This window comes from Molossus molossus, unplaced genomic scaffold, assembly GCF_014108415.1.
Source record: "Molossus molossus isolate mMolMol1 unplaced genomic scaffold, mMolMol1.p scaffold_m16_p_37, whole genome shotgun sequence".
Classification (NCBI taxonomy): Eukaryota; Metazoa; Chordata; class Mammalia; order Chiroptera; family Molossidae; genus Molossus; species Molossus molossus.
The window spans coordinates 844955-870464 of record NW_023425374.1 but is presented as its reverse complement, the minus strand read 5'-3'; the positions used below and the strand labels follow the sequence as shown (position 1 = coordinate 870464).

General features: G+C 59.5%; 2 protein-coding genes across 3 annotated transcripts; one reads left to right on the top strand and one right to left on the bottom strand.

The window, feature by feature from the left end:
- Nucleotides 1–3851: 3851 nt before the first annotated feature.
- Nucleotides 3852–12705, bottom strand: LRIT1 (leucine rich repeat, Ig-like and transmembrane domains 1). Of its 2 annotated transcripts, XM_036281537.1 has the most exons (5): nt 12521–12598; nt 12425–12488; nt 9661–10127; nt 5909–6214; nt 3852–4887 (listed from the first exon to the last, which is right to left on the bottom strand). In XM_036281537.1, exons 1-5 carry the CDS (start codon nt 12534–12536, stop codon nt 3914–3916), a joined length of 1827 nt encoding a protein of 608 aa, XP_036137430.1. In that variant the 5' UTR covers nt 12537–12598; the 3' UTR covers nt 3852–3913. The 2 variants fall into 2 exon arrangements, with proteins under 2 accessions (XP_036137430.1, XP_036137429.1); XM_036281536.1 differs by lacking the exon at nt 12425–12488 and having other exon boundaries at nt 12521–12705.
- Nucleotides 12706–14191: 1486 nt separating this feature from the next.
- Nucleotides 14192–23851, top strand: RGR (retinal G protein coupled receptor). Its single transcript, XM_036281528.1, has 7 exons — nt 14192–14288; nt 15756–15912; nt 16857–16978; nt 19937–20090; nt 21004–21121; nt 22751–22864; nt 23249–23851. Exons 1-7 carry the CDS (start codon nt 14210–14212, stop codon nt 23369–23371), a joined length of 867 nt encoding a protein of 288 aa, XP_036137421.1. The 5' UTR covers nt 14192–14209; the 3' UTR covers nt 23372–23851.
- The last annotated feature ends 1659 nt before the right edge of the window (nt 23852–25510 follow it).

Genomic DNA, 25510 nt, shown 5'->3' with positions numbered 1-25510 from the left:
ACTAGCCAGCGAGGGGAGAAATGGGCCACAGCTAAGCGGATTACATGGCAGGGTTTCCGTCCAAGCGGACCTACTTGCTGGAGTTTTCAGACGGTCTCTGGGATCTGGCTCTATCTCAGGAGTTCCTCTCGAGGCAGAAACCACAACAAGGAGGCTGCTGTGGGCTCAGGCTTGTGGTGGGCATGGGGAGGCGCTGCCCAGACCCTCGAGAGCGAGTGTCTGCACGGGCCCTTCCCTCTTGTCAGCCCACATACGGTGACAGGGTGGCAAGGGCACAGGGCTGGGACAGTTGGGCCTGACAGGAGCAACCTGGTGGGCGATTCTCATTCCAGAGAATCAGGTTTCCTTCCTGGAAAAAATGTGTTAATCCACCGGTGTCACAAACCACGGGTGAATTCTGTTCTCACTCCGAAACATAACGGCCTTAAGAACTCTCCACCTGCACAATTTCTTCTCCGTTCATCCCGTACGAGTGTCTTCAAATGGGTCCAGCTCAACCCCACTTGCCAACGGTTTGCTGAAGGCTTGAGAACGCCCGAGGCAGGTCATCTCTGGGGTTGCTCAGCCACCTCTGCACTGGCCCTCTGCCCCCCGATTCCTCAGCCTCTGGCTTCCTTCTGGCATACAGCCAGGGGGAGCAATTACATTGTCAGGTAAGGCAGGAGACCAGGACAATTGCAGTTACTTGGGTTATATTATTTTTCTTTCTTTTTTTTTTTTTTTTTTTGTTAATCCTCACCTGAGGATATTTTTCCATTGATTTTTAGATAGAAGGGAGGGAGGAAGAGAGAGAGAGAGACATTGATGTGAGAGAGACATTGATTGGTTGCCTCCTGCATGACCCTAGTTTCTTTCTCTTTTTTAAAAAATTCTTTTATTTTTCTTTGATTTTAGGGAGAGAGGAAGTGAGAGGGAGAGAGAGATAGAAACATCAATGAGAGAGAACATCAACTGGCTGCCTCCTGCACGCCCCCACTGGGGATCAGGCCCACAACCTGGGCATGTGCCCTGACTGGGAATCAAAATGGCAACCTCTTGGTGCAAGGTCAATGCTCAACCACTGAGCCACACCGGCCAAGCGGTATTAATATTCTTGCTAATAAAATGTTAGAGAAAATGATGTTTTAAAGACCCCGCATGGTTCCCCAGCCTCTCTTTTCCTTAGCGGCAGCAGTCGCCGACGTGCAGAGGTGGCATCTCCCTCAGCCTGGGTCCCTGAGCGCATGCCTGGAGCCGAGCCCTCTCTTCATCTACGTTTCCCCTGACTCAAGTAGACTCTGTGAGCAAAAATAATGTTTTCTGTGTTAACCCACAGAAACTTGGGAATTGTTAGCATAGCCAACCTATCCTGGCTAAAACAGCCCTTGCAGTCAACTGAAATAGCTCAAGTACTTGTAAGTTGATTTTTGTCTCTACTGGCTTATATGATAATCAAGACAAAATTGTCCAGCTCTAGCCTGGCCGGTGTGGCTCAGTTGGTCAGAGCATTGACCCATGCATCAGAGGGCGGTGGGTTTGATTCCCAGGAAGGGCACATACCCAGGTTGTGGGTTCAATCCCCAGTCAGGGCACGTATGGGAGGTAGCCAATCAATGTCTCTTTTTCTCTCTCTTTCTCTGTCTCTCTCTCAAATCCATTTAAAAATGTCCATCTCTAGTCCCCTAAACACACTGCTCTCTGGGTCCCTTGATTGATAGTCTAGCTTTAATAGCTTACATCTACTTCCCAGGATAGAATTTCTTTTATTTGCCTTTTTGTACCCTTCAACTTAGACATGCGATTACAAATAAATAACGTCAGACATAGCTTTTGCCTTGGTAAAGAGGAATATAACCATGTAGCAGTCAGAAAAGACATGATGCAGATGCGATGATTCAACCGTCCTCCAAATGGGCTTCCGAAAGCAGCGGGCGGTGGGGCTGCTACGGTGTGGGTGGGTCCTGGCACTGGGCGACCAGAAATTCTTTCCCGGACTCTGGAAAGACTCCTACCAACCGGACTCATATACCAAAGACTAATATGTAAACAAGACATTGTTTATTTTTTACACGTGAATTTGTTTTATTCCGATGACTTGAATATTGGTGAGCACGATGCAGCCTGAGTTTTCTCTGTAAGAGCAAACCAAAGACACAGAACACACTGCGTAAAGATCGTTACAGACGTACTGGGCGGCTGACAATCCGGGGGCATTTCAGTCAGACCCAGATAGGTCTCAACGAATCATTGAAGTTCCAGGTGATGGCGAAAGTATCCGTGTGTGGACAGCCTGTGCTCACGGGCTGTGTTCGCACGGTTCTGGCCTCGGGTCATTGTGTCAGCGGCACACACGCAAGCCCATTTCTTAGTGACCTGCTGTGGATCGCACTGCAGGGATCAGCATCGAACTTAGACCCTCACTTGGGCAGAAATTTATTCAAGACTTGGATCCTCCAAGAAAACCCATCACAACCTTTGTAAATTATCCCGCTGCCTGGACTTCGGCTTTCGAGTCTGTACCGTCAAGTAGCCTTCACAATGGCTCGTTGTGAGGGTCCAACGAGGGAAAACGGAAAAGCATATTGCAAGGTCATGTTGTGAGGTCTTTCGTAGGTGTGAGAGGGGACACACTGACCGGACACCACCGCATCCAGCAAGTGTCCAACACTGCGAGGAGTCTCTCACGTGCTATCCCCAAAACCGTTTCCTGGTTCACTTGCTGCCCCAAGTTTTCTCGGTTGTTGTTGCCCAGAGGAGGGGCCGCCAAATACCCGGGTGCTCTTTCCAGAGAGCTCAGTCCCAGAACAAGACTCGGCATCGCCCCTTCTGCGGGACCCTCTGCCCGCTCCTGAGTCCCCAGCTTTAAGAAATTGAAACGGATCCTCCTTCTAAGTGTCCCACAGAGTGACTGGGAAGACGGTGAGACACCTCGGGAACCGAGGTAAGTTTTGGGGCACAGGCGAGCTGTGAGGGAGGCAGCGCTGGGCACCCGGTGCCAGGTGCCCAGAGTGTCTTCGGGTCCCTCCAGGCTGCCGTTCTTAGAGCAACGAGCAGCTGTCTCTCGAGCATCACCCAACATCTAGAATTCACTGGAAATTGAGTGGTTGTCTCTGGGCAGGACGGCGCCCAGGAGAGGAAGGTGAGAACCAGTGTGTGCGCAGGGAGTGGGGAGTGTCTGCGTGGGTGTGCGAGTGCCCCGAGTCAGCGCAAACGTCACCCGGACGCATAGGGGGAGCGGTGAGGACGCTCCCTCCGCAGCCTGCTGCCTGGTCCGACCTCTGGACCTGCCTCTCCCAGCTGAGCCGTGTGGGCAGCAAAGCAGGCGAGATCACGGCCCAGCTCAGTCGTCTGCCCACCACGACTCCGGGCAGAACTGTCCTCTGCCCTTGACAGTTGGGTTTGGCCGTGGCTCTGGCTTTGACAGATGGCCGCGGGCAGGAGGGGCAGCGAGCCTGCTCCAGGACAAGAGTTTGCGAGGCGTCACTTGTTCTTGCTCATTCTTCTCGGTGAAAGGAACCTCCCCGGGCAGCCACTGGCCCTCCGTCCGGGGCCCAAGTAGGACATGGGGCCGAGCCACCGCAGTGGACACACAGACCTGTAGGTTGTGTAAAAACACCTACTTGCTGTTCTGAGCCTCTTAGATTTTGCTTGTTTGTTATGCAGCCAAACGGACTGATGGGCGAGTTACTTAATCCCAGTTCTTCTCCAGGAAAATGGGGAGACCTGCGGGATCCATGACAAGCGGCTGCTGCGGAAGCTCAATGGGCTCCAGCATGCACGGCACGCAGAACGCGCCGGGCACGAGGACCTGCTCGCTGTGTTCGCTGTGGTCTGTGCGTGGAGAGGGAGCGGGCGGCCCGCGGAAGGAGCGGATGTGTGGGTGGAAGGGGTCGGAGCAGGCGTGTGGGCATGTGTGTGCCGGGGGAGCAGGCCCTCAGCAGAAGTACTCGCTGATGCGTCTGCCCGCCCCGGCCCCCAGGAGCTGAGCGTCCAGGCTGGACCGGGCGGAGAGCAGCCCGGCAGCTTCGCTGAGGCTGCGCCCGGACAGCGCCTCCGAGCCGTCCTCACTGTGGCCCAGCCTCTCCAGGCTGACGTAGGCCCCGGCGGCCTCAGGGGCCCCCCGGGCGTGGCACTTGCGGCAGCGCCGCTGGAGCCCGCTGTAGCACACGAGCAGCGTGAGGGGCAGGGCGATGACCGCAGCCACACTGACCACCACCACGTTGATGAGCCTCTGCGTGGCCTCGGCGTCCACCGCCTCGTTGGTGGAGAAGATGACGCACTGCTCTTTCCGGGGCACCAGGCCCCACTCACAGACACACGCCACGTACTTGGTCTTGGGCACCAGCCCGCGGATGGTGGCCCTGGTCTTCCCAGGCGGCACGGCCTCCCGCCGCATGTCGTGCTGCCCAAAGACGGCGTAAAGGACGCTGAGGGCCGTTGAGTTCCCAGCCAGGGGGGCCTTCCACAGCAAGGTCACACTCTGGTAAGTGTCCCCCACCACCTTGAGAGACCTCACCATCTGGGTCTCCTGGGGTCCCGTCGGCCCTTGCGAGCGCCCTCCCGAGGCGCCCATCGGGAAGTGCTGGACCATCGGCCCCTTCAGGCTGCGCGCGGGAGGGGAGGTGGCCAGGACAGCAGGCTCGGGGGTGCGGGGGACATGCCTGGCCACCAGCTTGCTGTTGAAGAAGGCGGCTTCCGCCCCCTTGCCTGTCCGCACCCACAGTGCCTCGGGGCTGCCGCCGCGCTCGGTGGAGGTCTGGGGCTCAGTGACGACCAGGCTGATGAGCGTCTCGGAGGCTCCGAGGAAGTTCTTGGCCTGGCAGATGTAGTCGCCGGAGTCCAGGTGGGACACCGCAGGCAGGCCCAGCAGACTCCAGCTGGTGCCGTCCCTGGAGACTTCCTGGCGCACTGGGGCGGGGGAGAGACACATGTGAGGAGGAAGGGCCCCGACTGCCCAACCTTCCTGCCAGGCCAAGCTCACAGCCCCCGGACTCTACTAAGACCCTGCTGTCCCAAGAAATCTGCTCGTGCATCTGCTCAGACTGCCCAGGGAGGGGGAGGCTCAAGTCTGGGGAGACCAGGCTGCGTCCGAGCCTGAGAACAATCTGTCTTCCAGATCCGAGGTGCTCAGCTGTGTTCCTCAGGGCCCTTCGGAGGGAGGGGGACAGGGTGGGCCCGGGCAGAGGCCCATCGCTGCCCAGCCCCACGGCCAGCCTGGTCAGGGCACCTTCAGCTTTGTGTCTGCTGATTTCAGACCCATTGCTCGAGAGCCGTGTCTGCCAGCCCCTGACGGGGCCAGAGAACAGCTGGGAGGGACGCGAGCTACTCTGGTCAGACGCTGAGGAAGCCTCCTCGACTGTCCTGCATGTAGGTCCTGAGCTCGGACCCCTGCAGCCCTGCTTCCAGCAGCGCCGGACAGGACCGTCTCTGCGTCCTCAGCGAGATGCGCTCGCTGCGCAGTCACCGGACGCATCGCGCTCCCAGCCCCGCGTTTACCTCCCAGCGCCTCCGCGCACGTACACGCGGAACAAGCGGGACCCTGACGTTGTTTTCACGGCGGTGACATCGTGCACTAATGATCTAACCAACGAAGAGCTCCGTGGATGGCAGCTCAGGTCATGAGTTACTCCTAGAGATACCGTCTGAATATTTAGGACTGGAAAAGTGACCGTGAACATTAAATACAATAAGAAAGTCTCTTCTACCGAAAGTCAGCATGTTGCGCCTCTCAGGTGGGTCCTGGGTCTGGACAGAGCGGCTGTGGACGTGATGGGACCATGCGCTGCCCCAGGCCCCACCTCCGGAGGGGAGTCAACAGCCTGGCTCCGCCCACCTCCTGCTCTTTGGCAAACCTGACTCTGCCCATCTGGACACTGGCCCACCCGCCCCAGGCTGGCATCCAGCATAGCAGTCTCTGCAGTTCACGCACCTGTGCCGTTGAGTGGGTGCCCATCGGCCCTCCTCCAGCTCATCTCGGGGCCGGGAACCCCGGTGGCCCCACAGCGCAGCAGTGCTGTGCTGCCCAAAGGAGACCGGAAGCTGGCCACCCCCGGGTGGAGCTCCGGGCTCCGGCACTTCCTCGGTTCCAGCTGGCTGAAGGCCACTCCAGCCAGGCCGCGTGGGCTGGCGCACCGCAGCCCCGCCTCTATGAGGGCGAGGCTTGGGGCCCAGCCCTCCAGGAGGTGCACCAGGTCATGCAGCCGGCAGTCACACTCCCAGGGGTTGTCTTGCAGCCCTGCAGGGATGAGAGGCAGGAGGTCAGCCCTGGCTACTCAGCTCCCAGGAAGGACAAGGCAGCTCCTGAGCTCAGTCAGCAGCCTGGCCTACGGGCCAGCTCCTTGTCTCGCTAGCTGAGCAAACTCAAGCCTGGTTCTTCACCTCAAAGGATCGCACCACTTCCTTTTCAGGGCTGCCGTAGCGTCAATGAGGAGAAGTCACAGCGAGCCCTGGGTGGCCACAGCACACGTGCAGCATCACATCACCACTGTCACCCTCCGCCTGACGCTTTTAGGGTGTTGGTCAGGGAGTGTTTCTGCAATAATCGCCATGTGCCTAACTCCACTGCTGGGGGTGCTGGGACCCTGCCACCTGCCCCACCCTCCCAGAGCGGCACTGCCGCTGTTCCGACCCGAGTTTCTTTGGCGCAAAGGGAGAGAAGAGAGGAAACCAGGAAATCAAACGTGATGTCATATCCCTGTGTTCTTTATGTTAATATTGAACATCTTTATAGACTGAAGGCAGATCATTGCAGCCCTCGTTCAAAAACCAGGAGAGATGGAGAAAGAGGGAGGGAGAGGGAGGGAGAGGGAGAGGGAAGGAGGGAGAGGTACCATGTGTGCTCAGCTCGAAGGCACAGATCTCTGTGTGTGTCTGTGCTCCTGAAACGCCAAGTAAATGCATTTAGCGTGCTGTCCTCTTCATCCCCCAAAGACTGTCACTAAATACGAGGGTGTGTCTGGTAATACCGGCATCTTCCGCCTGTGCGTACACACGTTTGCACACGTTTGGAAGGGGGTGTGAGTGCTGCACAGGCTCGTTCGACCTGCTGTGTGTCCGTGACTCTGTCCTCTGAGCACCAGCTGGGAGGATGCTCATTCCTCCCGCCCCGCCCTCCCCTGCGTCATTGGCTAAATGCTCGTAATGATACATCTGAGCCCCCAGACTCATCATGCCTGCCTCTGGTGGTGAGCTAGCTGGCTTTCAACTGTCACAGCAGAGTCCCCAAATGCAACAGGCGAAGTCAGAGGACAGCGGAACAGTCACCTGTCACACTGGCGAAAGTTAAACCTTGTGGCCATTTCACCTGTTAGCCCGTGAGAAAGCGGTTTCCATCAGTTTTGCTTACTGATGCGTCCTTGCACTTAGAATTGTGCTCACAGTCACAGGCACTCGAACTTGCAGCGTGAGCACCCACGGTGGTCTCACCCACGACAGGTGGGGGACAAGAACCGCCCCAGCCACTTCAGAGACGATCAGAAAGACATTACAGTATCTCATGTACAGCACATCCCATGCGCTGGTCACCCCACCTCTCAGGTCCTGTCCTGCAGAAACACTTGTCTGCACGTACCAGGCTGAGGGGTCAGGAATATTCTCTGTGACCCTGGCTGGTGTGGCTCAGCGGTTAGAGCGTCGGCTTGCGGACCAATGAGTTGCGGGTTCAATTCCGGTCAAGGGCATGTACCTCAGTTGTGGTTTGTCCCCGGCCCTGGTCGGGTCGTGCAAGAGGCAATCAGTCGATGTGTCTCTATCACATCGATGCTTCTCTCTGTCTCTCTCCCTCTCTCTTTCCCTGCCTCCCACTCTATCTGATAATAAGTAGAAACATACCCTCAGGTGAGGAATAAAACACACACACACAGAATATTCTCTGTGGCATCGCAGGTGTTAATAAAATAGTGAAAACAACCTAAAGGTCCACATAGTGCGAAATATCATGCACCAGTTTAAAAACATGACGTTGATCCTTTTGTAGTAAATAGCAAAGATCTCTGAGACATACCGCTGGGTGAAAAATTAGTGCTGGTTGGTACATACAATGTCATAACAGTGCATGTAACACAGACACAGTTTCTATGTGTGTCATGTGTGTGCATGTACGTGTATGTAGATGTACTGTGGCCACCCTTTCGGAGGGGAGAAGGAACTGGAATTGGAAGAGGAAGCAAGTGTCTTTAGCCTTTTCTGAAATACTTCAAATGCTTGCATATATCCATGCAGGAGTTGTGTTATTAACATTAAAACTAATTTTCCAGAATGTTGTGTCCCCACCTGTCACTCTCCGGGCCAGGCAGGAGAGGTCAGGTTCACCTGGTCAGCCCTTGGTCTGTTGGGAACAGGACAGACTCGGAGAGAGAGGGCCGGCCGGGGCAGCCCATTCACCCTGCTTTGGGAAGTGAGTCTCGGGGGGCTGGCTGCATGACTTGAAGGTCTCTTGTCCCTCTTTTTCCTTATTTGTAACACGGGGTAACCACTCCTTGCCCTGGCTGCCTGACTTGGTTGTCGGAACAGTCACCAAGTTTAAAAAATAAATAAAGGACACTCAGGTCAACTTGGGCGAGGAGTTCTGTAGGGCGGATGGAACTGGACCGGGGCTGGCTGCTCCCTGCCCTGAGCTGTCCGTCTGTGCGAGACTTTCCCGGGCCCGGGGCAGAGCGGCCCTGAACCCCTGAGACTGTCCCAGCCCCCGTGCTGGCCCTGTCGGGGCGAAGGCAGGCGACAGGCACACCTGGCTAGGTGGTCTCTCTTCGGCTCCGACACACCTCCCCTCTCCACACCTGTGGTTCCCAGCCCTCACCGGACTGGAGAGAGGGAACCAGCCTGTATGACAGCAGCATTTGGTGCAAACCCTCCACTCTCTGACCTGCAGCTTATGTGTGTCCATCTGCAACACAGGGGTATTGTGCCTGGGATTTAAGGGTCAAGTTCTACGAGGAGCAAGAGGGGGCTGGGGGGACCCTTCGATGCCACACTGATGCTGATGGCCAGTAAGGACTGACCAATTAGGAAGGAGTATGGGAGGACCTGGTGCTCAGAGGACTCTCGAGGGGGAGGGGGACCCACATGCTTTGAAGACTGTTGACGTTGGGTTTCCCAGGAGACTGAGATGGAACGAGACAGCAGGAGGGGGCGGGGAACTGTGGTGCAGGCTGGTGGATCCCTGGTGGGTGTGCATGGGGAAGGGGGGGCGGGTCTGGAGCTGAAATAGGCCATCAGAGTTGTCCGTGGTGGCTGGGCCTTAGATTCCCATCTGATAGGTCTCTGGATGGGTCTGTCCCCAGAAAGGGTGCGTGGCCACGGGAGAGGCTGTCCCTGATGGGATGCCGGCCGGAGGCCACTGCTGACAGCACCCCAGAAGCTGGGCAGCCCCAGCAACCTCCTGTGTGCTCAGCGCTGCTTTGCACCCACAAGGCTCACGGTTCTGAGGCAGCTCTCCTCACCTCCCTGCTCCAGGGGCCCGGGCACAGAGCAGCGGAGCCAGCACAGGGCCTGCTGGAAGCAGAGCTGGGATCCGAGCCCCGCAGCCCGAAGGCGCTCAGGCTCCTGGCCTCGCCGTGCGTGCCTCTCACTCAGTCTTCACGCAAACCCAGACCAGGTGTGATTTCTGTTTCCCAGGTAAAGAATGGAAACTCAGAGCGGGGCGGTACCGGCACGAGGCCGCAGGGCGGCGCTGTCTCTTACCTAGGACCAGCCTGGTGTGCTGGCCTGGGAGCAGGGGCCCCGCGTGCAGCCGCGCCCAGGTGGCCAGGAGCTCCTGCGGGAGCCTCAGCAGGCGGTTGCTGGACAGGTCCAGGAAGGTGAGGTTCCCCAGGAAGCGCGCGGCCTCGGGCGGCACCTGCGACAGGCGGTTGGCCTGCAGGTCCAGCAGCCGCAGCTGCGGCGCGTCCCGGAGCGCAGCCCAGGGGAAGGCGGCCAGGCGGTTCCCGGGCAGGCGCAGCTCGCGCAGGCGGCGCAGGCCCCGCAGCATCAGGGCGCTGAGCTGGCCGAGCGCGTTGTACGGCAGCCACAGCTGCTCCAGGCGGCCGAGCGGTCGGAAGGCCTCGGCGCGCACCCTGCGGATGGCCGTGCGCTCCAGCCGCAGTCTGCAGGTGTCCGGCGGCACGGACGCGGGCGGCAGGGTCATGTCAGGGTCATTGCACACCACTGTCCTGGTCACAGAAATGGGGATATTTGAGACAGGGCCCCCCAAACCCGCGCTCCAGGTTGTGCTGGGCCCTGGAGATGGGCCGGGAGCCTGCAGCCGCCTGTCTTGGGGAGCCGGGGGTGGAGGGAGGGCACGTCTTGCTCTCAGAGCCTTTCACGGGTCCGGGGAAGGCAGCTGGTCTCTGTCCCTGGCCTGAGGGACCTCAGGCTCAGACTGTGGTGGGCCCAGGACAGCCCGCACCACCCGCAGGGCCGGGCTCATGAAGCCCTGGGCCATCCTCGCATTGTCCCTTTGCAAGTGTGTTAACAGTGTTGATTGTTAAATGACACCTCCGTTTTTGTAACCATTTGGGCTTCTCTTCATTTTTAAACAATGTGCACCCAGCGCATCAGAAGTGGAGGCCGCCCACAGGGGCCTCGGCCTCTGCTGACTCAGGGAACGTGAGCTGTCCCTGGGGTAAGAGCTGGGACCCCGCGGTCCCGCAGCTGGATTCGCATCTGGGCTCCTGCCTTGCCGGCTGTGTCCTTGAGCACATTGCACCCCTTTAGTTTCCTCATTTCCCCGTGATAATGGCCTCCACATCGCAGGTGGTTTGAGGGTTTAAAGGGGACCCAGCCTGTACCAGCCCTGCCAATCTGTCCTCACAGGAGCCCACTGCCCACAGCCTGCGTCCCCGCCTCCCCGCACTGTGGTGTGATCGTCTGTCTGACCAGCTCCTTCCCTGCGCCTTCGGCCCAGACAGCGGCACCTGAAGTCTTGCTCTGTTAGGCTGGCAGAGCACGAGAGAGTGGGGGCTGCCTTCCGGAGCCTGCAGTTCAGGGCACACGGGCTCACAGACAGCAGCAGTCACACACGGAACACGGAAAAGTTCTCAGGGGAGGCCGCTGGGAGGCTGGCATGAGGGACCCGCCCTTGGGCAGCCCCCAGTCGGGCTGGAGGGCTCTCTGGGCACTGGAGGTGACGGCAGAGTTTGCTTTGTTAAGGGAGGCCGTTCTCGTGGGATGTCAGACGCGTGCTCATTCACACCTTCCTGGAGAACACCCCACTCATCAGCTTAACTCACAAACTCTGCTCCAACTCAGCGGGGCTTGACTTGTTCTTCTGTTTGCCAGTGCCCCCCACCAAGCGGCTCCTGCCCACCCGCGGCTGCTCTCCCCATGTGCGTGGAGCCCTCCGGAGGGACGGGCACTGCTAGGCCCGGAAGGAGCCCAGCTTCACAGGAAGAGGAGCACTGGCCACAGGACATTTGCAGACAGTAGAGGTTTGGCTGCTGCAAGGAGCAAGGTTTGGGTTGGGGGGAAGGGAAGAGTGGGTGGGAAACACCCACTCTCGTCCCCTGGAAGAGAGTCCTCGCCGCTGAGGATCCGTATGCATCGGAGCTCCAGAGATTTGGGGGGGAATGGAGTTCTTCCTGTTCTTCAAACCACATGGGGTGTTTATTCTCGGGTCTCTCTTCTCTGCCACCCCTCGTACTCCACCCACTCGTCACCCACTGCCAGGATCCCTGAAAGAGTCGCCCCGGCCAGACCCCGTCAGTGGCTCCCCAACACCCACCCAGGACAAGGGAAAAGGGGTGGACTTGGGGCTGAAGTCCTGAGCGAGGCGGGTTCGGGCTCACAAACGAACAAGCTGGGGGTGTCAGAGGAAAGACGGTTTGAAGACATGAAGAGAGAGGGAGCCGCGGTGGGAGAGCGGGGTCCCCGTCGTCCGTGAGGCAGACAAGGAGGGGTGAGGTGCTCTCAGAGCCTGGGGGGCTGGGAAAGGAGGAAGGAGCCCCCGGAAGGGGGTCAAGGCTGGGGCTCCCGAGGGCTGTACCCGAAGAGACACAAAGGGGCAGAGCATGAGGGGGCTGGGGGTCCACCCGGGTGGGGTGGTAAGAAATACCTGGGACTTGAGTGGGTAACCTCGGGAGGGGAAACGAGAATGGGAAAGAGACTGAGGAGATACAGAGAGAATGGGGGGGAGGGGAGGGAGGGAGAAAAGACAGAGGCAAGGGGAAGACTTCCTGGGACCTTAAGGAGGTTCCTGTCCACCAGGATCCCGGAGGAGGATTCAGGAAGGATTTCCTGGAGCTGATACTCCTGTGCCCCACCCCCACCTCCACCCCCAACTGTAAAGGGACCTGGTACCTCTGGGCAGAGCCATGCCTGCTGCCAGACGTAACTCAGCACAGACCAGCCCTACAGGACCCCTCATCCTGGCCGCACTCTGAGGACCTGCACCAAACCTCCCACAGCCTGGGGTGGAGCGGGGGCTGGGTCCCCCATACCTGGGGTGGAGTGGGGGCTGGGCCCCCCATACCTGGGGTGGAGCGGGGGCTGGGCCCCCCATACCTGGGGTGGAGCGGGGGCTGGGCCCCCCATACCTGCGGTTAAGTGGGGGCTGGGCCCCCCATACCTGGCCGAGCTGCCATCACCCAGGAGGTGGAGGCTGCAGCTGCACCGAGGGGGGCAGGAGCTCCAGGCCTGGGGTGGGCCCCCGAGGGCCAGGAGCCAGAGCACAGCAGACGCCACCCTCATGGCTCCTGGCAGGGCCTGTCCCTGGGCCGTCTCCCCCACCTGCTGCTGCCCACTGGCGCTGCGGCCCCCACGCCCCCCTGAGTCCATCAGATAAACGCCACAGGCCAGGGATTAGGGAAGGGAGCTCGGCCACACTCAGCCGCTTATTGCTCCCGGAGTGAGCCGGTCCTGAGAGTGGGGGTGGGGCACCCCCTTCTGTACCAACAGCCACAGGCCCAGAGAGGCCAGGGCTTGGCAGACAGGAGCAGGTGGGCGCCACCCAGGGCAAGCAGTTGCTGGACCAGCTGGCTGGGCTGCTGCCCACCTGCAAAACCTCTCTAGGCCGTGGGCCGTCCGACCCCCAAGGGGCCTGGCTTAGAGGAGGTGAAATCAGACCGTGGCCTCTGATAAAAGCCCTGGGAATTCTTTTTCGCTGTTTTGTAGTGAAAAGGCCATGAGCTGAGGCAGTGAAGGCGTCGGGAAGAGCCCAGGGCCCAGGACCACGCTGCCTGGGTTCAAGTCCCAGCTGTTCCGCTTACGGGCTGTGACCTTTGACACGTTACATGATTCCTCTTGGCCTCTGTCCTCATGTGTTCAAGGGAAGTAATGTCACTTTACTTGGGGTGTTTACAACAATTAATCCAAATTTCCAGCCCTCGACAGCCTGTGAGAACAGAAACTCTCAGGTGTAGTAAGGACCCCAATTTTTTAACACTCACAAGCACCTGCTCACGGACGGGTTGGGAAACCCAGATGCTGGGCCTCGGCGTCTTCACCCGAAAACAGGTCCAGCTGCTCGAGGTCAGTGTTTCCCGACGTAAATTTCTCCGCGAGTCAGAGGCACCTTGGGCCAGGGCTGCACTTGCCGAGGCCAGAGCGCTCTGTGGGCTGTGGCCACACACAGGAGGGTGCACAGCAGCCCCCGGCCCAACCAGCACTGGAGTCAGACCTGCAGCCGAAGGCTGTGTCCTCGGGGGCTCTTCCCACCAAGACTCACGTGGGCCTGTGACAAGCCGCTTACGTTGCAAAAGAGGAAACAGACCCAGGGCCCCGCGGGCCACACAGCTAGTCACTGGCACATTCAGAACCAGAGCCCAGGTCTCCAGTCCCAGGTGAGATTCTTCCTATGGCAGCAGACGACCTCCCAGCCTCATCCTTTCCCCTCGCTGGTGCGGACATGCAAGTGACCAGGTGGACCAGACACACGTGCACACACGTGCACACAGGCCCTCAGCTTGCAGCACCTACAAACCTGCCGGGACCCGGCTCCGAACAGCTCTCAGGCTCAGCCGCAGCTTCAAGTCCCTCCTCAGCCCGTCCTGGTCATGCAGGTCTCTGCCCTCTCGGCCCCCGGCCACGCGCTCCATTTGGTCCTTAATCCTGCCTGGCGGGGCTGACAGGGGCGGATCTGCTGCAGTCCGGGGTCACAGAGGCTGCTCTGTGCGCTGCTGAATGGGCTCCTTCTTCTTGGGGGGGGGGCGAGAAGGAGCCCAAGCACCTGCCTGTGTGCGCACGTGAGGGGCCCTATAAAGGGAGGGGCCCGGCTGGGGGGCTAGAGCCGAGCTGGGCCAGCGGGGAGGACGCGAGGATGGCAGAGTCCAGCTCCCTGCCCCCAGGATTTGGGGAACTGGAGGTGCTGGCTGTGGGGGTGGTGCTACTGGTGGAAGGTGAGCCGGGTGGAATTTGGGGTGGGGGAACCCAGGGGGCTCCCAGAACCTAGGCCATGGCAAGGAGAGACCCCCAAACCTACTCTTCGGTACTTGGATCCAGGGGGCTCCTGATGCCGCGCCTGTGGGAGACGAGCTGCAGGCTGGGAGCCCAGGGAGAGAGCCGCAGGGTCAGGGAGGTGGGGTTTGCGAAGGGGACACCTACTCAGGGCCCAAAACTTGGGTTCCAGCCTTTGCACTGTCCCTCTCGCCAGAAAATTGTTTTGTTCTTTCCTGGAAATTCTGCTAAGAATCTTGTGTACGATCAAGACCCTGATGGGCTCTAGAGACAGACAGTCCTGCGCCTGAGTGACTGTGACCAGGTCACTGAGCCCCCGGGGCCCTGGCGTTCCAAGTGTGTGCGATGAAGGTTAGGTGGGGTCATGGGTGTAACGTGCTCGCTGAGGCAGACACCAGCCTCTCCAGCACCCCCATTACCGCCCCCGTCTCCATTCTCTCGGCCCTAAGCATTTCCAGTCTAGGGGTGACCTGGGTCCGTGAGGTGCCAGCCTCAACCCAGAGTCCCTAAGATGCTCCCTGAGGCCAGAGCTCGGCCTGCAGACCCTGCAGCTGGGCCGGCCCGAGACTAGGTTGATGGGGGTGCGACCCGGGTTCAGAGCAGACGCAGAGACAGCACCGCTCGTATTCTCACCCCATGAGCGCTGGCAGGGGGGTGGGGGGGCTGGTCCTGGAGACCCGGCCTCTCTCCTGTCTTCCGGGGACCGAGTCTAGCATCCCTCTCTGTCCTCCGACAGGCCTTGGAATCGCACCACCGTGTGCGTTTGCACGGCCGTCCCTCTTCCTAGAACATTCGTTCTGACCCGGTCTTCCTGGTAAACGCTCACGGTTCTGCAGGCAGGGGGTTTCCACACCTCATTTAAGAAGGGAGAAGTTGAGAGTCCCCGAGTGGCCAAGCTGAAGTTCAAGGTCGGCTCCGTCTGCCGTCCTCTGAGGCCTCCTCCGCGAGTCCCTCCCCCCCCCCCCCCGCAGAACACTCTGGACCCCGAAAAACTTGAGCTCACTCCCAGCTCCACAGGTACCAGCTGCGGACTTGGGGCAAGTGAGCTGGTGTCGCTGAGCCTGCTCCCCAGCTGAAGCGGGGGGGACAGTCTCCCCGTGGAGAGGGGAGGACAGGGCTGTGTGGCCCACTGAGCACCGCGCTCAGGGGCTGTCCGTGCCTGTGACGTCCCAGCGTGAACCACGCAGTACCTTGTTGGTTTTCTTCCTGGTCTGCCTTCTCGTTAGACGGAAAGAGGCGGGAGCAGGGTGTGTGCCTTACGGTCTCAGCCTCGGGCCAGGCTCCCTCGCGGGGTTTGATGCTCAGAGTCCTGTCGAGTGTGAAGGGTGAGGGCAGAGCGGGGTCAGGCTCTGTCCAGCCCGCGCCCTGGTCTCGACCAGGTGGGCCTCACCAGCCCCTCTGCCTTCCAGCTCTGGCCGGTCTCAGCCTCAACAGCCTGACCATCCTCTCTTTCTGCAAGAATCCGGAGACTCGGACCCCTTGCCACCTGCTGGTGCTGAGCTTGGCTCTGGCGGACAGTGGGATCAGCGTGAATGCCCTCGTTGCGGCCACGTCCAGCCTCCTCCGGTACCAGCCCGTCGCCAGCCCCTGAGCTCCGGGCACCGCGACAGAAAATGACCCCAGTGGGAGGGCGGGCTGACCGGGGCTGGATCCAGTCGAGACCCCAGAGAACAGGAGTTTCTGGGGCCCAGGAGCTGCTCAAACTTGACCAAGAGAGCAGACCGCAGGGATTGGGAGCTCGGGCCCCGTGACCCAGCTGCCTGCGTCCAGGTCTTGGCTTCATCGAGTCTCACCTCTTGGCTTCTTCTCGAGATTGGGTATCACTACCTAACTCGCAGGTGGTTAACAGTATTGACTTCTCACTACTTGTAAATAACTTAAAACAACCACTGGTGCCTGGGACGCCCTAGGTGTTTGTGAAAGCAAACAGGATCTGACAAGACCTCCCGTGTGCCAGCCGGGGTCCAGCCCGGCCTCAGCGGTGTTTACAAGGCTGTTTTCTGAGGTGGACTGGACACTGGGCACTGACCATGGAGGCTGGAGTCCACGGGGTGCGCGACCTGGGCCTACATCAGGGAGGTTCCTGCTGTGATCTCCTCCTGCCTCTGCTCAGGGTGTTGGGGGGCAGCTGGAGCTCTTGTCTCGCTTGGTCCAAAAAGCCAAGAGTTGGGAGGCCTAGGTCTCCCCTCGGCCTTCATCTGATCTGGGACGTTGGCTGGGTACCTTGTCTCCTCCGAGCCTCAGTTTCCCCATCTTAGAAGAAAGGTCTGAGCTGTCCGCCTGACCAGGGTGCAAGGGACACACCTGCTCACACAGAGACCTTTGTTCCAACCGGGTGCTGAGCGGGGCAGTTTACACGGGTCCATCCCTGCACCCCAGTGACTTGAGATCTAAGGCCCTAGTGTCCTCACAGGAAAACGGGTAATAACAACCTTTCCTGAGGAGCTGGGCCAACGTGGGGGGAGGACAGGCACAGAAGGGCGGGGTCACTCGCCCAGTGTCTCCCGCAGGCGCTGGCCCTATGGTCCGGAGGGCTGCCGGGCACACGGATTCCAGGGCTTTGCGGCAGCGTTGGCCAGCATCTGCAGCAGCGCCGCAGTCGCCTGGGGGCGCTGTCATCACGCCCGCACGCGTACGTTCCTGGGCCCCAGGGTGGAGGGACGTCCATGCAGTGCGGGTGATCAGGGTGACAGTCTGCTGAGTGCTTCCCAGCTCAGGGGAGACTGGGTGGGGTGAGTGTTCGCGAGGGTGGACGTAGACACTCAGGAAAGGAGGGGGCTGTCTGTGCCCTCGCTGAAGCCTCGGCAAGTCAGGGGTCCTCTCTGAACCTGTCTCCTCGGCAAGATTATCTTTGTGATCAATCTCCCAGCTTTATTCTGAAAACCAAATGAGATCATGGGCACAGAGAATGTCCTTGAAGACAGACACTGTTGGGGAGCAGAGAAGTGGTGTGTACGTGGGCACATAAATGTGTGCATGTGTGTGTGCATGTGTGTGTGCATGTGTGTGCATGTCTGTGCGTGTGTGTGCATGTCTGTGTGTGCGTGCATGTGTGTGTGCATGTCTGTGCATGTGCGTCTGTGTGTGCGTGTGTGCATGTGTGTGCATGTCTGTGTGTGTGTCTGTGCATGTGCGTCTGTGTGTGTGTGCATGTGTGTGTGAGTGTGTGTGCATGTCTGTGCGTGCGTTTCTGTGTGTGTGTATGTGTGTGCATGTGTGTGTGTGTCTGTGCGTGCGTGTGTGTGTGTATGAGCCCCACACCTCACACTTCCACAGAGCCTCTGCCGTGCTGAAGCTTCATGAAAACCAGTCCAGCTCTCGGTTTCAAGCCATATTGTCAAGTACCTTCTTCAAACTTGGCCACATTAGTGTATCACCTGCTGTTCTTCACTTGATATTTCTTTCTTGGGAGTGAGTCACTGTTAAAATTCTCATCACCTGCTTTATCTTGTTCTAAACAATATCTGTGACACCATAGCTGTAATATTCTCAGAACTGTAACAGGCATTAAACACATGCTCACTCGTAAGCTCGAGAATCCCACCCATGCCGGAGTGTGCAGACCCACTGCAGTGAGCGGGGTTGAGCTCACCCTCACAGCAAGCCCCGAGCGCGCAGACTGGGAAGCAGAGACTCAGAGAAGTTAAGTAGCTTGTCCAGGGTCACACAGCTCACAGGGGCAGAGCTGGGGTTGGGCCTGGCCTGGGCGCCTCCAGAGCTCGGCTCTGCCTTTGTAGCCTGGTCTCCAGGTTTGGAGCTGTGGTTATGCCTGTGGGTACATGGTCCACATGGCCAGAAGCCCTGGGCATGGGCCCTTTGGAATCACAGATTTGCTCCTGCCATAGACTCGCACACACACGCACACACACACTCTCACACATGCACACACGCACGCACACATGGACACTCACACGTGCGCGCACACACAGACTCTCAAATGCGCGTGCACACACACGCTCTCACACATACACACACACGCACACATGCACACACACTCTCACACGTGCACACACGCACGCACACACGGACACTCACACACACACGCACACGTACGCACACCTCTGACAGCAACAGGCTTCTCTGCCTCAGTGAAGAGCAGTTAAACCCTGTCCGGGGGACCCAGACCAAAGCCTATGCTGTTCTGGAGGCACAGAGTTGCCACAACAGGGAAGGGGAGGAGGGGCCTGGGCTCCTCCACCCCACCTGGACGACCTTGGCTGTGTCACCTTGGCGATCTGTTTCCAAAGCCACAGCAGCTAATGCAGCACATGGGCAGAGTGGCTATTGGCTGCTGTGCCCACAGTGAGTGACATGGGGGTGGTCTTGGGCCGGAAACACCACGGACTGGGGGCTCATCCAGGAGAAACGTCTCTCGCAGTTCTGGAAGCTGGACGTCCGAGACCAGGTGCAGCAGGGTTCTGGCGAGTTCTCCCCTGGTGTCAGGTGGTGCTGCTGGCTGCGTCCTCACGGGGGGGAGAAAGAGGTCACCTCTCTCTTATCTCTTCTTGTAAAAGCACAAAGCCCGTCATGGAGGCTCCACTCTCACGACCTAAGCACCTCCCAAGTCCTCCGCTCCCAGATACCGTCACGTGGTCCATGGGACTTCAGTGTATGGATTTGGGTGGGGGACATGAACCCTCAGTTCCCAGAAGGAGGACACATCCAAGCAAAGTCCATCTGGGGCTGTCAGTGGAATCCAATGTCAGGCGAGGGGGTTGCAGACCTCTTCTCTGCTGGTCAGACCCGCCTGGAGCCCGGTCCCTCGCCCTGGAGCCCGGTCCCTCACCCTGGAGCCCGGTCCCTCGCCCTGGGAGCCCGGTCCCTCGCCCTGGGAGCCCGGTCCCTCGCCCTGGAGCCCGGCCCCTCGCCCTGGAGCCCGGCCCCTCGCCCTGGAGCCCGGTCCACAGCGGAACGGAAACCACAGACAGGGAAGGTACCTGGGAGAGGCTGTCTGTCGCGAGACCCAGGAGGGGCCCCTGGGTGGGGAGAGCTGGGCGAGGCTGCAAGGGGCATAGGTGGAGGGGCCGTGGAGGAGGTCAGGTCAGCGGGACGGGTCGCCCCAAACATTCTGTCAGGACCTAGCCTCTCCAGGGGCGCTGAGAGTTCTCAGGGTGTCATGAAGGCAGAGGTGGCGGCTGCTCGGAGCAGGAGGTGGTGAGTCCAGGGTCCGCGCTCCTCCCACAGTGGCCTCACCTGAGCCAGGGTCCGACCGGCGTGGAGCACGGCCGTGTCCCTGGTGGTGTTCGCGTGGCTGTCGTCTGCTTTCTGGGCCTGTCCTTTCCTAACCCAGCGCTGGGAAGCCCACCTGTCTCCTCACCGCCCCTCCTCTGTGCTCGAGAGGACGGTATGGAGCACCTACTCGGAGGGCTTCCCAGCCAGCCTCCCTTTTACCCTTCGTAGCAACCTGCTAATGCAGAAGGTTCCATTCCTGGAGAACAAACGTGAGACTCGGAGAAACCCCTACCTCGCCTGAGGCACTAACCTGCTGAGCATCAGAGCCAGGATTTGGGGTCATTCTGCATGACCATGAAGTCCACTCTTTTTCGCTGAGAGCTGGCCCCTCCTCTCAACCGCCCTCCTGTCCACGCAGGTGGCCGACTGGCGTGGAGCACGGCCGTGTCCCTGGTGGTGTTCGTGTGGCTGTCGTCTGCTTTCTGGGCTGCTCTGCCCCTCCTGGGCTGGGGCCACTATGACTACGAGCCCCTGGGGACATGTTGCACCCTGGACTACTCCAGGGGGGACAGGTGAGACGAAGGGTCCCTGCCGTGGGACTCTCGGCCGTGAGCCCTGATGACAGCGATGTCGTAGCTGGAATCCAAGGGGGGCAATGTCAGCGTTTGCCAGACGGTCCCAGCCCCGTAGCGACGACACCCACTTGCAGGTTGACGTGAAACTCGGGAAAGCCCGTTCCAGACACTGCAGTGAGGACATGGAGCCATGTCTAATCCTGCCCACCACGGGGCTCAGGGGAGACCAGGACGTAGGGAGACCCACTAGAGAAGGGGTCGCAGGCGCCCCAGCCCCCCTCTTCCGCTGGGACCACGCTGCATCCATCCCCTTTACATGTTTGCTCACATGAACTCGTGAAGCATCTTCCCTGGTCCGGTCCCTCAACACTCCCTGCAGGCATCGCCCAGCCCGGGTCCAGTCAGGCATCCCTGCCCCACACCTGTCCTCCTGACGAAAGGTCAGCACTTCCACCTCCCATGACACAGCGATGTCCCAACGGGGTCCAGTGACACGTGTCCCATCTCCGTCATCCGAAGGCTCCCTTAAAGTCCCTGCGCCAGGAACACGCCTGTAGCGCTCCTTCCTCTCGGCCCACTGACGTCTCCCTCGGGGAGACATGGCTTCCAAACAGCAGTGCCCCTCTCCGTGCGTGGGGTCCATGCAGGCTGAGCCCTGGATGGCCCAACGGCTTGTTGAGGGAGGACCTACCTCGTCTCAGCTCCCTGGCTCCTTAAGGCAGGTTCCGGGGACCCAGTGGCTCCCTGGCTCTGAGGGGACCTCAGCTGGGACCCAGGAGCATCCACCTCTGAGCACCCCCGTGATGAGAGCAGCTCCCTGCATGTGACTGTCCAGAGCGAAGGCGGAGGGGCCTGCCTGGGGGCCACCATCCCTGAGAGACAACCCTTACTCCTCCACCCTCTGCTGCAGAAACTTCACCAGCTTCCTCTTCGTCATGGCCTTTTTCAACTTCCTCCTGCCTCTCTTCATCACACTCACATCCTACCGGCTCATGGGGCAGAAACAGGGGAAGACCGGCCACCCCCAGGTAAGGCCTAGCTCCCGGAGCAGAAGGAACCTCTGTCCTGCTAGGACACACGGAAGCATGAGCGGCAGACGCCCCTCAGGGGTTTCCTGTGTTGTCAACAATCCGGAGAAATTCCGGCTTTCATAGAGTTGGGGTGCAGGGCAAGATGGCCCCCTTCCTGGGGTTGCTGGGGTCGCCAAGACCTGGAGGCAGGGGCAGGATGGCTCAGACCTACCAGACAGACCCTGTAACCCCGAGAGAGAGCGGGTGCCCTGCCGGATGCCATCCGTACTGCTACATTTCTTTCTTCTCAAGAACGAGAGGATTGGCACAAAATCACGCACTTTGCAAATGCTGTTCTGAGTAGCTTTGAGATGATTAGCTTGATCACAGGCAGGGGCTTTTCTCCACATCATACCAGCATATTTGTCCAGGAGAAGGAACAGTCCAGATGAAGCCCCTCGGGCCGCCCCTGAATTTCCACAGTGACACCCCTTTCACCTTGATAATCTCTAGCAGAGGAATCAAAACAAGCGCCAAGTCTTTCAAACCCACATGTGCACAGTACCTGTTTTGAACTGTGTCATTTCGTGTAGTGCTACCCTCAGAGGAGGGGGGTGTCTCATCCCTGGACACTGAGAGGACCCCGAGGCTGAAGGCGATTAGCTAAGCCACCACCAGGAACAGCGGAGTTGGCTCGAACCCAGGTCTGGGACTCTCCCGCCCGGTGGTCACTCATGTTGCATGAAATACTGTCGTCGAGACACTTAATATGCAACATTTATTTTTTTCTGTGAACTGGGCAAGGGCTGTACAAATTATTTAGCTTGAGACCGGGGTCCCCTGAGGTCCCAGAAGGAGGGCGCGGGCTGTGCTGGGACCGCACTGTGTCCTGGGCTCCAGGCCCAGCCCTGCTGGGTGCGCCGAGTCGCTCACTGAGGTCCCACTAGCCCACCAGCCGGGAGAGGCTGCCACAAAAATGCCCTTTTTTCCGGGTGGACTTTAACCATCAGCAGAGTTGCCACGCACCGGCCCGGGGGCCTCAGCTGCGAGGTCACACCAGCTTCTTTGCTGAAGGGAGACACAGTGCAGAGAAAACAGACACCGGTTTCTAGGTTGGGAGTCTCCCCTGAGCGTCTGAGGAGCAGAACAGGCAACTTCCACCCTAGAATTGTTGCGAGTTGCGCGCCCCCCTGTGGCCGCCGGTGGTACCACAGCGCCTGCTCCCCGGTGGCCCCTTTGACCCCAGGACAGGTGACCAGCCAGGGGGCTGCCAGTGCTGAGGGGGGGCTGGTTCTGGGAACCGTGTGAGGGCAGCCCAGCCCGGGGGCCTCGTGCACACAGCCACACACAGAACCCAGGGCTCAGCCAGGCACGAAGCTCGTCATCTGCCCCCAGACGCTGCCCCCAGTCCAGTCAGGTAGTGTCCGGCCATTTCACAGGCGAGGCAGAGAGGGTCAAGCAAGCTTAAATGACAGGCTCGGGGTCGTGCACCTTACACGGCAGAAAGGTTCATCTGGTCCCAAGTCCCTCCGCAGGCTGAGCACCTTCCACAGCCCCGTTACCCTGCTGGTGCCTACGAGGTCCCTGGGCTCACCGGGCTGGCAGCCGCTGCAGAGCATCAGTGCCCCCCCATGACAATGTCCCCAGGTGAACACCACTCTGCCAACCAGGACGCTGCTGCTCGGCTGGGGCCCCTACGCCCTCCTGTATCTCTGCGCAGCCGCCACGGACGTGACCTTCCTCTCCCCCAGGCTGCGGATGGTAGGACACCCCCAGAGCTGGTGCCCCCTCCGGCTTCGTGTCTCTGCCCCACCCCATCTCCTTCTTGCTTACTGCCTCCATGACAGTCCTCTCTCTCTTCCCTCGAATACTCACGACTCACTGGGCATTTGCCTGTCACGAAGACCACGTGGGCTAGGCCTCACGAGCGATGGCAGGGAAGCCAGAGAGGGAATGTGCCTTCTGGGGCCCGGACTGTGCGGGGACGCCTGGTTCCCATGTGTCGTCTGACAGCCAGGCAGGGGGGCTGAGGCAGCAGGACACGTGATCGGCGGCTTTGAGAGGAAGGGGCTGGGGTCTCCAGGGGGGACCAGGGAGAGGAGCAGAGGTTTTGAAACTTCTTTCCTGATGTTTTTGCCATGACAGGTACCTGCTCTTATTGCCAAAACAGTGCCCACGGTCAACGCTGTGCACTACGGCCTGGGCAGTGAGGTGGCTCTCAGAGGGATCTGGCCATGCCTGTCCTCGCAGAGAAGTAAGCGGGACTGAGCGCATGAGTCTGTCCGTGGTGCTGCTCGGACCCAGACCCACCCTGCCTGCCACTCTGGGCGGAGTCCTAGCAGCCGCCTCAGAAACCACGCTCCAGACAGGCACCCTCCATCCCTCATGCCCCGTTGAGCCCTGCCCTCCTCCGGACGCAGGGGACTCAGAGAAACCGGCCTGCTTGATGGGGGCTGGGGCTTGGGGGCCAGAGAGACCTGAATGTTAGTCATCGCCCTCCACACAGAGGCTGGAGACCGCAGGAAAGTCATTGTTCCTGACCCCGGGCACGGGGACATTCACACGGACTGCACAGGCTGGTGTGAGGGGTGGACAAGGTCATGTGCATGCACCACGACATAGAAGCTGCTCGTTGAAACAGAACTGTTGGCAGGCAGAGTCCCGGGTAGAAAGAAGTAGAGTCCCAGGGTGACTGGTGGGAGCTCAGCCCAAGCTCCAGCACCCAGACACCGCTTATTAAATTGTGACCTGGTGCAAGTCACTCGCTGCCTGTGTCTCCTTCTTAGCTTCAAGATGTGGCAACAGGAATGTATGACCGGCGTGTGAGCTCACGGAGAGTGTCCATCAGCACTCGCCAAGGACAGCGAGCTGCGTGTGGATTCCTTCCCATCAAAAACATTTGTTAAAATTCCAGCTATCTGAAAAGGGGGTCCCACCAGCCTCCTCCATGGTGACCGTGTGCGGGCTCAGGGCTTGTCGTCCCAACAGCTGCAGCTCCGACATTCCCTGCAGAGCCGTGGGCAGCTGGGTTGGGGACACTGACGCTGGAGTCCCCACCCCTGGGTGTCCGTCTGTACCTCCAGGGTCAGCCCTTCAGGGACAAGGTCACAGATCTGGGCCCCACTGCCCCAGAGGGAGGTGGAGACGGTTGGCAGAATGACAAGAGCTCCACAGGTCTGATGATGGAGGGCACCCCGGAGGCAGGGAGGACAGAGCAGAAGGGGAGAGACAAGCCCCAGGGCTGGGTGGGGTGGGGTGGTCACCAGAACAGCCTCTAAGGTCCCTGCGCACCAGGACCTGACCCTCGGTTTCACAGATGAGTAACATCAGGCCACGCAAACAGCTCACACACAGTCCACACAGAGCCCAGGTCAGTTCTATCATTTTGCAAAAGCAGGTGGGGGGGGGGCAGCCTCCCCCAGCTCTCTTCCAGACCACGCCCCACACCAGCTGCTGTGGAGACAGAGCCACCTGGCCTCACGCCAGCTCTCGCACTGGGCTCCTGTCTCAGGCCCCGGAGTGGGGCCAAAAGGGAACATTCCTGGCCCCAGCTGTGCTCACACACAGGTTGTTCGGGTGGCCAGGACGCGATGGGGTTCAGGCCAAGAGATGCTGCCCCAGCCCCCACAGCTGCGGATCCTTAGATTGTCTTTATTGGAGAGCAGACATTCAGGCATTTGACAGGAAACACAGATGAGGAGAGGAGAGAAGAGGGGAGGGGAGGGAGGGTTGGGGAGGGAGGGGAGGGGAGGGGAGGGAGGGGAGGGGAGGGGAGGGGAGACAGATGAACCCAGACTCAGAGAAAGGGTGGAGGAGGAGAGGGCCTAAAGACACCCAGCAAGAGTGGCCAGTGTCCCCAGACATCATGCCCACCTGTGCTCAGAAGAGACGGGTTGGAGCAGGCTGGCCGGATGTGGTCAAGGACACCTTTAGCCCAAGCCCAAGTCTGCATGGAGCTGGGGACGGTGGGCTCAGGGCATCTCCACACTGGACGGGGTCCGCAGGACGCGGGAAGGGCAGGAGGGGTGAGTCACAGGTCTTCTGAGCTGCCCCTCCCCTCTCCCCTCAATCCGAGGGGGCTCTGACAGGGCAGAGGTTTCCAAACTATCGAGAGTCTAAGTCTTTTTCAAACAAGATGTCTGTTATGGATTTGATGTTTGAGTCCTCCCAAAATTTGCATGTCGAAGTGTGACTAGTGATAGGGTGATTAAGATTGAAGAGTGGAGCCGTCTGGGGGTGGGGGGAGCATCTGTACCAAAACTAAATCAATTAAATAGAAAAGAAAGAAAAGAAAAATGCACAAAGAATTCAAAGGAAAAGTTTATACTAAGATAAATGCAAGTGGCTAATAAACACAGTAAAGGTTATTTGACGCCACTAATAATAAGGGAAAAAGTGGCGCCATAA

Bases quoted from the DNA above. Each gene is read 5' to 3' on its own strand.
- LRIT1 (XM_036281536.1), bottom strand. From the start codon at position 12,642: ATGAGGGTGGCGTCTGCTGTGCTCTGGCTCCTGGCCCTCGGGGGCCCA. The intron at 6,215-9,660 runs GTAAGAGACAGC...TCATCCCTGCAG, and splicing joins GCACACCAGGCTGGTCCTAG to GGCTGCAAGACAACCCCTGG. The intron at 4,888-5,908 runs GTGCGTGAACTG...CCCCCGCCCCAG, and splicing joins GCACCCACTCAACGGCACAG to TGCGCCAGGAAGTCTCCAGG.
- RGR (XM_036281528.1), top strand. From the start codon at position 14,210: ATGGCAGAGTCCAGCTCCCTGCCCCCAGGATTTGGGGAACTGGAGGTG. The intron at 21,122-22,750 runs GTAAGGCCTAGC...CAATGTCCCCAG, and splicing joins GGAAGACCGGCCACCCCCAG to GTGAACACCACTCTGCCAAC. The intron at 22,865-23,248 runs GTAGGACACCCC...TTGCCATGACAG, and splicing joins TCTCCCCCAGGCTGCGGATG to GTACCTGCTCTTATTGCCAA.